This window comes from Sinohyriopsis cumingii, chromosome 15, assembly GCF_028554795.1.
Source record: "Sinohyriopsis cumingii isolate HCF-2022 chromosome 15, ASM2855479v2, whole genome shotgun sequence".
Taxonomy (NCBI): Eukaryota; Metazoa; Mollusca; class Bivalvia; order Unionida; family Unionidae; genus Sinohyriopsis; species Sinohyriopsis cumingii.
In genome coordinates, this window is record NC_142975.1 from 98,946,367 (window position 1) to 98,961,045 (window position 14,679).

General features: G+C 37.0%; 1 protein-coding gene across 1 annotated transcript in view; it reads right to left on the reverse strand.

The window, feature by feature from the left end:
• Positions 1–14,679, reverse strand: part of LOC149782378 (cell adhesion molecule CEACAM5-like) — a 136,840-nt gene that overhangs the window by 103,641 nt on the left and 18,520 nt on the right. Inside the window, exon 4 of the mRNA XM_089935120.1 lies at positions 10,604–10,906. Coding sequence (XP_089791246.1) covers positions 10,604–10,906 — 303 coding nt within the window. The remainder of the gene's footprint in view (positions 1–10,603; positions 10,907–14,679) is intronic.

Sequence of the window (14,679 nt, forward strand, 5' to 3'; positions counted from 1 at the left end):
ATTTATGTTCTTGAATAAATTCGTCGAGGGTTCTTCTTACCAAGATACCGTCTATGGGGGTTATTATCCTGTTAATGTTGGTAGCGTCGAAGATTTTCACACCGGGGGGAATTTTAGGAAGAGGCAACCACGAGAGAATTCTTTCGTCCCTAAAAGTAAAAGCGAACATTACCAGGTTAAATTTGTGGTTATTCATGAGGTTGATGGCGCTGTGGATCAGAGGCTTGTGTTTGATATTTCCGTACCATCCTTCGTCGGTGGTAAAATCTGATTTTTTTGGCTCCGGTAGTTCTGGAGGAGCTTCTTCGTACCAACCTGGAATAATAAAATCAGATTTTTCTGGTTTTGCCAGAGGTGCGATTTCGGGCCAACCTAGAACTGTCCTAATCGATGACTGGTAAATATCGACGACATATGGCGATTTTACCTCGATTATCGATGACAGCGTTGGATCGTGCGAGGATATTTTTATTCCTGGAGTAGCATCGCCAGTTATATTTGATATCCTACTGGTAAGTTCCTTATCTAGTTGCTCAATTTCGTAACTGCCTGTTGGTATGCCAACGACGATCCAATCGGGAGTTCCATCGGGGCGGTTTTTATTGGCAAAAACAAGCGAATTATTCGATGATAATTTGCCGAATGATTTCGATCTAACATTGGGCCAGCTATTATAGACGCGTAACTGTGACAGCGCAATTTCTTTAACGCTAATTGGTGTTGGAAAATCGATACTAAATTCTGGCCTGGTTGAGCTTGCCGATATCAGCGTCGTTATCGGTGGTGTCGTGTTTGTCACGATTTGAGTTAGTTCCGACATTATTGATATTCATTTGTTCAATCTCGGAGTAGATATTTATCATTGCTGAAAATTCTAGATCTGATATAACGCCGTCGTTGAGACTCTCAGAAAGCAACGACGATAATTTCGAATACGCCTCGTTGACCTGGGATAGTTTACTCGTGTATAGAGACAATTTTTCATTCGTGCACGAGGATATTTTTTCGCGATGATATTGAGAACACCAGCGATTGTTGTTGTCGACGAGATTATTATCGTTGCTACGATTGGTGCGATTGTTGTTACCGCGGATAAGATTATACCTGCACCGGCGATAATTGCACTTACCGCGTACACGGCGACATCGATGGCAATTAATCTGCGTTGATATTTCTTTATTTTTACCTGATACTCGTCGAGGAGCTTTTTTAGCGAATCCTGCCATAAACGCGCCTGATTGTATCGGTAGTCCGATGCTGTCATTTATTAGTTAGTTATCTCAACAATTATCCAGTCGGTTTGACATTACCTATCTCAACAATTGTAGCTGGTACGGATTTATCATTTGCAAATGGTTTGGGTTGACCAACTGTGGTCCATACCGATAAATATTCGAAAATTACAAAATAGGGGATTGGTCCTGTGGTGGTTCTATCTGGTGGTTCTAGTTCGAATAATGTATCGCTATCTTCACTTAGTGAAATAATAAAAAATCCAGGATAAAATTCATGGATTTTACGATTCTGTCTTGGTTGTGCCTTAAATTTTATCTCCGAGATAATATATACTCGATATACGCCAGTAATTGGCGCGATGAAAAGAAATCCATTACTCAAGGGTGTCCAAGTAAAATTATATGTCCTTAACACAAATGGCACATGGCAAGGAATATTTTCTGTTTCTACTTCCGCTGGTATCGAAATACGCGCTAATCTTCCAAGATTCATTGATGATATTTTTGTGTTAATATCGCTAATTTTTGTAGTTGCGTCAAGAAGTTTCGCTCTTAAATCTCGAATTTCTCCGTCATACGACGATACATCTATCTTTTGACGCGCCAAATCACGCGTCTTGGAAATTTCATCGTTGATTTTAGCAATATCCTCGTTGATTTTTCTCACACTTTCGCTGAGATCGCCGTGTAATGTCTTATCGACTTTTTCATTTGTGATTTGGTATATCTTGGAAATTTCATCGTTGATTTTAGTAATATCCTCGTTGTTTTTTTTGTTTTCTCGCTGAGATCGTCGTGCGATGCTTGATCGCTTTTCTGACTCATTACAGTATTTATTTTGGTAATATCCTCGTTGATTTTTCTCACTTTATCGCTAAGATCGTCATGCGATGTTTCATCGGTTTTTTTCTTTGCTAGTTCGTTTGCGGCGGTGGAGATATTATCGACGGATGTTTTTATATCTTCCTCGATTTTTTTACTAAATTTAGTTAAGGTATCGTCGAGTTTTTTTAAGATCGTTATTTAGCCTGTTAAGTCTTTTTGTCACTCTGTCCTGAAGATCGTCGTGTAATGTTTTATCGGCCTTTAGAAGCAACGTTGCTGATAGCTCGTTGTCCTTTTTTTCCACATCCGCGATATTAGCCTTCAGGGGTAACTTCGCTATAATATCGGCGATATCAGCGATGGATTTTGATACCGAAACTGACAGGCTAGTAAATTGATTAATGCGATCGTTATATTCGTCCCGCTTGATTATATCAGTTATTTTCACGTTGCTGGTTTGTAATCTTCCTTCGCGGCTCTGAAAAACAGCAACTTCGCCAGGATCTACTTCTGACAACGACAGAAGATTATTAATATCATCCCTGGTTGCGAATTTTGATAGATCGACGTCAGTCACCTCCTTCTCCTTCTTCCTGTAGATGAATCTACCGTAAATATCAACCATGATATTTATCTACGGCGTATTTAAATACGATATTGTGATACGGACTGGATGATTTTGAAATCGCATCGAGAACGTTAATTGATTCTGGACCGCATATCGGTGGATCCGTTAATGTCTGCGTCGGGAGTGTCGAATACCAAATTGGAATATTTAACTTTGACACGTAATTGATAAATTCTTTTGGTGGCGCTAGTCCGTACGAGTCAAAATAAACAACTTCGCGAGGATTAATCGCGTAGGCGACCCAGTGTGTGCCAGGGCCAGTATTTGAATCGAGATTTATTATTCCTGTCTCGGTGGGGTTTGGTTTTTCTGGTAGTTGATCCCGCATAAATACGCCTCTGAAAAATTTTATGTTTTTATTTTTTGCTTCGTTGAATAAATCTAAATTTGAATAGGCCGTGCTAATCTTAGGCCGGATCCGTACGGGGGGCGTCTTAGATAAAGGCCGCTTCCCTTTTTTTTACCATATCGCCCTCCCATTACTTTGTGTACTAGTTTGTCGCCTACAGCTCCGGCCGCACCTAATCCTATCGCTTTTGCAATTGCCGGAAGAGCCCCGGATAATAATCCAGGAATAGCAGCTAGGAAAGGGAAAATTCCGCCCGTTTTGACCATGTCTCTGATGGCACCTATACTAAGATTCACATGAACGCCGGAATTCGCCGATTTGGCTTTGGCGAAACGTTCACGTTGACCCCTAGTTAGCGACAGTTTGTTAGGACCGCCCTGAATTTGATCATTTTTCAGGGTTAATTTCACACCGCATCGCTTTGATATCGCTGACTGAAGCTTTTTCATCTGACCCGGGGTCAGAGTTACGCTGACATGTTCGTATGGCATATTAATAATCGTTTAATCTAAATTTAGAAATCTTCGATTTTGTCACATTTTCTCGACAGGAGCGTCGATGACTCTCATTCTACCACTGATGCCTTCCAAGATCATTGTTCTATCGCTGAGAATAACCGCGATCGCTTTGTGATTAAGTCCACCTGTGTTAATTCTGGCTTTGAAATGGATATCAACGACAGATTGCTTTACCAGATCAAGATGCTCCAGGGAAAAGTAATAGATAGGATAAAATTTATCAAAATCTAGCTGTGATATTTGCAATCCGGTATCGATATTTTGATCACGACCCATGAAACTTAACAAGCGATGATACGCACGAGCCGTCGAATGATTTTCAAAATCAATTGATATTTCCTCGGATGGTTCTTGTTGGCGGTTTATCCTCAACGACACATTTGTTGCTCCAATGTGATCAAATATCATGTGACTGTATAATTGATGATATCTACTAACACGCAAAAAAGCGATAAAGATATGCCTAGGTGCAGAGGTACCCTGCTGCGATGCAATACGCCAGGTAAAATCACCATTAATATTGATAGTTGTGGAATCTGTTGTTGTTGTCAGACAAGACATAACAGATTTACCGCCTTGGTTCATGAATGATAATAATTTTTCTTCCTCGATTATTGATGGAGTTATCGCTGGCATCCACAAAGTAAATTTAAGTAATCTTACTATGCCGTTATTATTCGCGGCATCATTGGGATCTATCACGCCAGTAGCGTAATCGACAGCACCTTCTCGCCAGATAGCATCGTTGCTATTTTCCTTTCTGACAAACGTAACGGTGTGTTTTGCTCCGTAGATAATTTTCCTGAAATGTCTGCAAAATCCGAATATATGGGATAACGGGATAGCACAAGAGAATTTTCTGCTACCTGGTGCTAGCATAGACCTTCGCGTGGTAAATCCGAGATTATAATCAGGATAAGATTTAATGATCATATCTTCGACATCATCATTGGGAACAGCAGGATTGGCGCGATTGTTGGGTTGTCTGACAATGAACGGCCTACTTTCGGGACGATCAGTATTATCCTTGGCAAACATCATACTAGGGCCAGCTGATCTAGTAAAATCATCCGAGTATCTAGCTAGGCCTATTATCGTCGTTGCTAAGTCAACATCATTAGTAATTGACTCAATTTCTCTTCCATCAATCATATAAGTGGCGCTCTTGAATAATGCCATAATACCGTTGTTAACAAATCCGACTCTAAAATCTGCTCCATAATTGGTACCATCCGTTTTAACAACTTCCCCGATAACTTCGATATATGCCTCAGATGGGAGAAAATATCTTGTTGTATCGTGAACTTGAATTTCCAAACGATTGGGTGTGTTTGGTTCAACTGCAACGTACGAGAAATACTGGAAATCTCGCACGGATGTGTCTCTACCTACAGGCTCGTCCATGTCGAACACTTCGTTTGACACTTGTGCGAACATTTATTAATAAGAATTTCATCTAAAACGAAGACCGCTGCCTGATATGAAACTTGTGTTCGCGACTTCCTGTGCTAGATTTGTGTTAGCAACTTCCTGCGCTAGGTCATTTATTTTTTTATTTGCTGCGTCGTTTATAGCTTTACTGATTTCGGGGGGCATTTCGCTGGTGCTAGGTAATTTGACAGGCTGTTTTTTTTTACGCATTAAATTTGATATTTTGCTTTTGACAGCATCGAAGCCTTTAGTGGCCAAATTACCAATACCAGAAACGACGGTCTCGCCAATCTTTCCTATTGCCTTTGATGCGATTTGCTTAGCTGCGGGTCCTATTTTAGGGACTACTGGCGTAACGAGGCTTTTGACGATGTCGCCGAATCCATTGCCGTGAATATATTTATATACAGGCAATCGAGAGTTAACTATGCGGACCTGTCTAGGTCTGCGTTGATGTTTGTGAACAATCATGTTATTTCAATTGTGTTGTTTTAATCGATGAGTTCATCAATGAGCTCCTTGTAAATGTAGGAGTCGATGACACCGCCGCGGAATAATCGCTGGCAAATATCTGAGGCCTCGTTGATTATTTCAGAAGAATTATTTCCGGCTCGTTTTCCTCCGATTAATATTTCGAGGCGAGACACATCGTTGACGACGCTGTCAGGGCAAACGGTATATCCTTCTCCTGTCTTTGGTTCTGGACTACTTCCCCACCCTGACAATATATCTTCCTCTCCTTCTTCTTTTTCTTCTTCTTCTTTTTGTATTATTTTTCCCATAAAATTTTGGTAACCCGGGTCATCAAGATTAATGGATTGTTTCTTTGAAGCAAAATATACCGCGGGAGCCCAATTTTCTTTAGTAAATTTATCAGCACGCCCAGATTTCAAATATTTGCTTCTTTCATCGAAGCCAAATCTGGCAATGTTGATTAAATTATCCTCGTTTTTGTTGAAATAATCGATGGAACTTTCTTCGAAATGTGTGTGAGGAGATTTTCCTATAATTCTGGCTTTCGATTCTGTGGAAATGGATGCAGAAGGTTCATCGATGGATTTTATTTGTGGTATTTTCTCTGTTTTCAAAGATTGTGGCGTCACCGAAGATTTAGGTTTTCCTTTTCCCCGAGGTTGACTCATATTATGCAAAAATCTATCCTGTGCAGATTTGTAAAATCGATAAAAAATCTGGTCACCCCCAGCTATCCTGGATATATTAGCTCTAGCTCGGTATATATTCCTATACCAAAGATCTCGCGATTTAATTTTTTTTAATCCACCCTTCGTTAAAAATTTCGCCCTAACGCTAAAAGAATCTTCAGCAAATGCACCAAGTTCATCAATATTTTCACCAGATAATTTTAATTGTTTTTCCATCGTATTCCAACCATCATCAGTAAACTTATCTTTTATTATTTCCCAAGGTTCTCTATCGCTTTTCTCATCTTCTTCTTCTTCTTCTTCTTCTTCTTCTTCTTCTTCTTGCTGTGGTTGTTCTTGAGGCAATTGTGCTTGTTCTTGTACTTGCTTCAATTGTTTTTCTAGCCTTTGTGTTTGTGCTTGTACGTGTGCTCGTATTTGTGCTTTTCTCAATTTTTCTTGTAGATTTTTTGTTTGTGCTCGTACTCGTTCTTGTGTTTGTCCTTGGTGAATTTGCTCAAGTTGACCTGGCACTACTCGAGTGTGTTCCTCAATATCTTTCACCATGGGAACAATTCCGCGCTTCCTGAGTTCCTTATCGTCTTTTTTCTCACCATATGCGACTCTCTCGACTGTTTCGGTAACTGGCCTTAGCCATTTCGACGATATCTCGGTAATTCCATATTGCGTATCTTCGTGCTCACGAACTTTTTCCTTAAATAATTGTTTTGCTGGAATAAGTTTCCTTACTGCCGCTAATTGTTCTCGCGCTAATCTGGCAGAATGAGGCTCTCCAACTGTGCTGGTTTTCTGACTCATATTATTTTCAAGTATATTATTTTAATGCGACGTAAAATTGGCCAAAGCAGCCCCAAGTTGCAACAAAAAAATTAACACAAAAATCTTATCCCGAAGAATTCTTCTTAATTTTCTTTTTTCCTGTCTCGAACGCTATATTTACTAACACACCGGCGCGACCAACCGATGCATCCGGTCTGAAATTCACGAAAATTAGCTTCCGTAGAAGGCCGTAAAAGTGAAATCCGAGGCTTCTACGGAGAAAGTTCGCGTAGGAAGGTTTATTTTGTCTGTTCAGGATGGTCTGTACAACTTCCCTGCTGCTTAACATGTGTTCTATTTATAGCTCACTTCACTGGGTAACTTTGCTACATGTGTATCGAAGAGTTAAAAGGCAATATGCTCTATGAGGTAAAGGGTTATAGTAGTCATTATCTTGTTTTTAAGCTTAACCACCAAATCGTTCATATAATTATTTTTGCAAACATTTTTCTAGTAGGCGAAAGCGAAAGAAAAGGGTACACACAAAGATGTTTTGTTAATATTGTACATTTTATACAGCGTCATCTCAAACTTCCTTTTCCACTCGATTCCTTGTTAAATTGTACGTCAATATTAGTATGAAGTGATGCACGACAGCCCAAATTAAGCCAAATATTAAGACGAAGCTATCACTTCTCCTTTTACAAGGGGGTGGAGTAACGGTAACGATTGTTTTCAAACTATTGCAGTCTTCACACCACGCCATCTAAATCATTCTAGCTGGAATAAATTCTTTGATCAATTTTACATCGATATTGATATTTCGTAGTACATAAAACCTCGGAATTTCCCGGATATTAGGATAGAAATAACAATCCTATTCCACGTGTATATGATTGTGATGATATAGGGTCCAATATTGTACATTCCTAGTGCATCACGTAATTTGTAAAAAGATTCCATTAGCAATCAATTCCTTGATACCATTTACAACAGAATTGATTTTAAACAAGAGATGACGGTTTAGTTTGCAAAAGATTAAGATCAAAATAGTATCTCTTCTATGAAGGCAGGCAGTTAAGGGAAGGGGCATGGAGTGGGTTGTCTGGGTAAAGCTTTAAATACAACTACATGTACATGTAACACTTTTAGATTGAATCTTCATGGCATTAGGATAAATAAATTAAAAATCAATTTGTATAAAGGAGAACTGTAACATTATTGTACGGTCAATTAATGTCACTGGATTCTAATCTGTATTTTGTTTCATAATACACAGGACTGAATTTTGCTACCTAATGAAAACAGAAAGGATTTGAACTATGTGTCAGCTGTTGTTTTATGAAATGAAAATTAGTTATAGTGTCATGCACCCGAATAATATTGTTTAAATACCTCAAGGATCCTATTATCTAGGTGTCTGACCTCAGTTAAATAAAAATGTCAATTGTAAGACAATACTTTCTAATAAGGCGAAAGTAAAGATTTATTTGCCACCATGTAAATGGTTATTTTAAATTTCATTTATATTACAAGTGTGCTCGTGAGTTTTAGCCGTTGAAGGCAGTAAATCAGTCACTGATACAACGTGTGTATTTCAGTAAGTCAGGCATTGGTACAAACTTCGTACTTAAGTAAAATTAACGAGCGGTGTAGATTTGAATAAGTAAAGCACTGACGTGAATGAAGGAAACTTGAAAGTGATACCAAATTTGTATTCAAGTAAATCAGACAGTTACTCCATATTTGTATCTAAGTAAATCTGTCAGTGATAACAGTTATGTATATGAATAAATCAAACAGTGATACTAGATGTGCATATGAATAAAGCAGGCAAAAATAAGCCAGATGTGTATCTGAGACTTAGCAGGTTAAAAGTTATATCAGTTGTGGTAAAATATAATAAATAGACATGTATTTGAAAAAAGTCAGAGATACCAGAGGTGTATTGGAATAAACGTTTTAGCAGTGTTACCACATACGTACTGATTAAATTAGGCAGTGATAACATACATGTATTGAGTAAACTAGGAAGTGATAAGACATGTGAATTAAAATAAATCAGACAGTGACACCATATGTGTATCTGAGTACAGCATATAGTGACACCATATGCGTATCTGAGCAAAGCAGACAGTGACACCATATGTGTATCTGAGTAAAGCAGACAGTGACACCATATGCGTATATGAGTAAAGCAGACAGTGACACCATATAAGTATCTGAGTAAAGCAGACAGTGACACCATATGTGTATCTGAGAAAAACAGTGAAACAATGTGTATCTGAGTAAAGTAGACAGAAACACCATATGTGTATGTGAGTAAATCAGTCAGTGACACCATAAGTGTATCTGAGAAAAGCAAACATTGACACCATATGCGATCTGAGCAAAGCAGTGCCACCATGTGTATCTAAGTAAAGCAGACAGCGACACCATATGTGTTTGATTAAAGCAAACAGTGACACAGTATGTTATCTGAGTAAAGCAGTGACACCATATGTGTATCTGAGTAAAGCAGACAATGACACCATATGTGTATCGGAGTAAACCAGACAGTCACTCCATATGTGTATCTGAGTAACTCAGACGGTGACACCATATGTGTGTATCATTATATGTGGTTGTTTGGGATTTTTAACGTAGCTTTAACAATTTTTCAGTCATATCGCTACGACGCCAGCATTGTGACAGTTTTTAGTGATGTCTAGCACTGGAACATCATGCCGCAGACATTTAGAATGATATCCCACCCAATCACATTATCCTGACACCAGAACAACCAGCCTTAACACTAAACTCTTAAAGCTGAGCGCCAAGCGAGACAGCTGTTAGTACCATTTTTGTAAGTCTTTGGTATGACTGGGCCGGGGATCGAAACCGCGACCTCCCGCATTCGAGGCAGATATTCTAACCACTAGGTTGTAATTAAATATGTGCCACAATATGTGCATCTGAGTAAAGCAGTCAGTGACACCATATGTATCTGAGTACAGTAGGCCTTGACACCTTATATGTATCTGAGTAAAGCAGTCTGTGACACTATATGTATCTAAGTACAGCAGTCCTTGACGCCTAATATATATCTGATATGAGTAAAGCAGAGATGGACACCATATGCGTATCTGAGTAAAGCAGTGACACCATGTCTATCTGAGTAAAGCAATCAGTTACACAGTATGTGTATCTGTGTAAAACAGTGACACTGTATGTGTATTTGATTAAAGTAGACAGTGCCACAATATGTGTATCTGAGAAAAGCAGACAATGACACCATGTGCACCTGAGTAAAGCAGTGACACCATGTGTATCTGAGAAAATCAGACAGTGACACCATATGTGTATCTGTGTAAAGCAGACAGTGACAACATGTCTGTATTTGAGTAAAGCAGACAGTGATATGAAGTGTTTATCTGAATAAAGCAGACAGCAGAAAGTGTGTTTCTGAAGCTCAGCAGGTCAAACTAATAATGGTAGTCATGGAATGTTATTATTTGCACAACAGTTTAAAAGACCATCAGATTAGGATGTCTCCATTAAAATTTGATCACTTCTGTTCATCAATAAGTAGTTGAAAATAGCAAATGTCAATGGACAATATTTAGTAGATGAGGACCCGTGAACTCTTGTAATCGATGTAGTATAACAGCAGGAAATGGATGATAAAGAACAGGAAATACTTTTTTAATGCATACCCGTGATTTGAACTGTAAATGTATAGTCAATATTGCCATTATTACAAGCATATGTACCAGCATCTGTCTTCATGGCATTAGTAATGATTAGGCTGCTTGCATTGAATTCTAATATAATCACTTGAACATGAAGCCTGTTTCTCCGTGGCACAGAGTCCAGAATCAATGTCTGCCCTTGACTCGTGTATCTAATCCTCTGACCAAACTCATCAGGACCATACCAAGAGGTCACTGTACTTGAGAAAGAGCTGCACACAATGGTTGCATTGTCCCTCAATACCGATGGCACAACAATTTGTTCCGCTGAAAAGAAAATGATTATCATTACAGTGGAGAAAAAGCAAGGATCATCAAAGACCTTTATGTATGGTGATATCGCCAAATCAATTCTAATATTCAGAAATTTTATGACGCGTGACAAAAAATCCAGTTGCAGTGTTATGAGTCTATGCTCTTAAAATAAGTAACAGTAAACTAAAAAGAAACGCAGCAAGTTTTGTAAAATTCTACAATTCATTTATAGATTACATAGTAAAAATGAAATAAAAGAACATAGGGTGTAGTGACTTACCTGGTAGTTCACAGAATAAACAGCGAATTGCAGACGAAAATCTAATAATAAACGTTTTGTATAAACCTTAGTGGAAATCCAAATTAAGGTCAATGCTGAACGTGTTGATGTACCTTTTTGATGGCCTGTATCATGTGTTTGTATTAATATTCTTTTGTTGAAGCACAGTAATGCAATTCCAGGTTTGAATTTACTGTAAATTCCAATGAATGTCTCTGTCAAAGAATGTTATCATTATAAGAGCATTCATTATTTCCTGAGAAAAATTAATAAATTGAGGAAACAAATTGCAGCAATTAATGAGCATCAGGTTACAACAATAAATATAAATTGATTCCATTAAAAAACATAAATGAAAAATCCTTTCAGTAACAAGATTATCTATTCAATTCGTCATGAAAGTCGAGTATAACCATTAAACTTTAACAGGTGTCAAAGAAAAGAGTTAATACCTTGCATACATGTTTGTGATTGATGTTTAATTCACTAATCCTTAATTTAAAAAATCTTTCCCAAAAATATGCAGTTAACAAATATACAAAGAAAATAAACGTTCTGCCCCAAAATAAATGCTATCTAAAATAAACATATGATGCAACCCCTTGATTCAGAATTTATCAAACTTCTCAAACTCCACTATTAAATTGTAAAACAAATAAATAGCCACATATCTGGAAAAAATAAATATTGATGTTCAGGCATTTTGGCTTAATAAACACTCAAATTCTTTTTCCGGAAGATTAGGAGAACTACATATACCACGTCGTTTTCTTCCATACCTAATATTCACACAAAAGTCACTAAAATCGTATACTGACTAAATTGTGTAATTTGACTTATAACAGGCAACGAAAAAGCCAATCCAGATTATATAAGTTGTCAGTTGATTCACTATTGCAAAAACTAAGTTATCATTGCCTTTGAACGATATGTACTGTACATAAAATTTAATAAATCCGTAAAAAACTGTCTAATACTGTCATGTTTGATTGTGTAACTCTTTAGCGCTCTTTTGCGTGTGTGTATTCTTGGCAATGGAAAATCTTGTTTATTTGCTGACTTTTAAATGTTGTGATCGTGTAATTTAAAAGTTTATAAAAGAAGTTTGCTACTGAAATAATCACGAGACAAATCATTTACGTTTCCGTTATCTTGTATGTGACCAAGGTTATCAGAGTACTCGGTGGAAGAATAGGCTTGTTAGAACCATTAGAGTGTCCATTGGGGTATGGCTCAGTCCAAGCTACTGCAAAATCATCAAAATTAACTAGGTCTATAGTAATTAACTTATCAATTACATGAATTCACTTATATCTCAGCTTTCACGAAACATCTGATAAACAAAAATACATTTGATTTGATATATAAAAATAACGTTAAGAAATACACGGACAAATATGTGCAAAGGAGTGAAAAACCCCAGAGGCTCGTATCGTTGCTTATAGTTTAACTGTCAATCATACATTAGTTTAAAAAATCAAAGTATTATTGCATTCTACATTTATGACTGACATTTATATTACAATCAATGATACAAGCCCTGTGCGTACAACAAAATGTTTACTATTAATTCACCGTGTTTGGCGCATCAAATGAACTCAACAGATGCTGCATGCTAACCTACAGTGTATAATAGCACCTCAAAACGCAACAGACAGAGATTTGCGTGCGGGCTATTTTCACTTATCAAGGACCACACTGTTTAGGAAGAAAGTTATTTAACATTCTCCTGCAACATGTTTGCATTTACATATTTCTGGAACCTCAAGAATGTGGACATTGCTAACAAAAACAAAACAAACCAACATCAACATCTAGTTTAGTCCTACATGTAAGACCTTGTCGATGATATTCATGGTTTGGGCGTCATATCACTAAAACAAAACCAACATGTGATATGTATTACATTGTGCGATAACATATAGTGATGTCCTAGCCGGTACTGATGTTAATGTCCAGTACGAAACAGAAGACATCGACGTGCGGTCAGCCACTGAGTGATAATTGAAGAATATATCATCCTCAAGATTAAATACTAGAAAGGTTGTTGCATTGGTAAGTACATGTGAGGAGTGTGGCATGCTCACATTAAAACGTAAGAAGCGGAACACCAAATGTTTTTTCTGTACTTTTACATTTAAACTTTGAAAATAACATTATGAATTAGTGCCATTTTTAAGTTCATTAAAACAATTATTGCATTCTCTACTTTCCATAGTACAGCATGTGTACCTTGTCTCTTTAATTTGAATATATGATGCCACTTAATAATTCTAGAATATACGTTGGAAGGAATTATAATATGCATGTTGTTATGTTCTGGTAAGCCTGATCGTACATGACCAGCATACATGTGACTAGTACTTTGTTCACTTGTAATCTCTTTTGAGTTTTATATGTATTGATGGTTTCAATATTTTAGTCAAAGTGGGTCCTGATAAGCGCATGGAAAAAAAAAGAGAAACAATGGCATATTAAAAAGAAGGACACAAAGACCTTTTCTGAAATATCATTTATTAAGAATGAACATTGAATTTACTTTTTGATACAGAACAGTAGGTTTAAACAACACACATTTGCTGCGTATCGGTAACATTCATGATACACAGCTTTTGATAATATACATTATCGATACACATGTGAAATGGATGGTCCTTCCATCTTTACAAGGTCTGTTAGTGGTTAGTGGTGTCCTCATATGTGGTTTACTTATTGTATTTGTATTATACAGATTACAAAAATAAACATACTTGAAAATATTTATATGCCATTCCCATCTATGACTGTATCACACAAATCCTTTCAAGCAGACTACCTGTTAATTGTCGAAGATTGTTATTCAACATTTTACGCTCGGTTTTAGCTAATTTTGATCAGATGCATTACTGACTGCAGCCAGCAGACATATGTCTTTTGATGAAATTAATATCTATACTTCTTAATTAATTGTTTCTTATTCTTCTTTATTCAATTTATCGTAACCCATATTAAGAAAAGTTTGGTATCACATGATCCGGTAGAAAAAGATTGTTTGAGAAGATATGAAAGTTGCCTTCTACCTTTAAGATATCTGTAAAATATCAGATCATATTTAACATCATAATTGTGCTGAAAATCAGCAACTGGTATCTCCATTAACACTTTTCCCAAGCTCCAGTAATATGATACACTTCATAACTTGAAACATTATTGCCATCATAACTATGATAAGCTATTATTTGTGGAATGAAATCATCTTCTAATGATGAATGCTGGAATTAGCCATTGGGTTTTACTAGGTGGCCCGCATTTTAAAGATGCAAGTGTATAACTTTCAACCTTTGAAATAATGCTTCATCCGGGGCATAACTTGTATATGATACATATCATTTTGTGTCGATTTTCTACCACTTGTAAATATATGTGTATTGACAGTGCAAAAGTACTGATACATCAATATATTAATGCATGTTATGTCTATGAATTATTTAATTATTAATTTACGGTGTGTAAATTTCTGCTTATG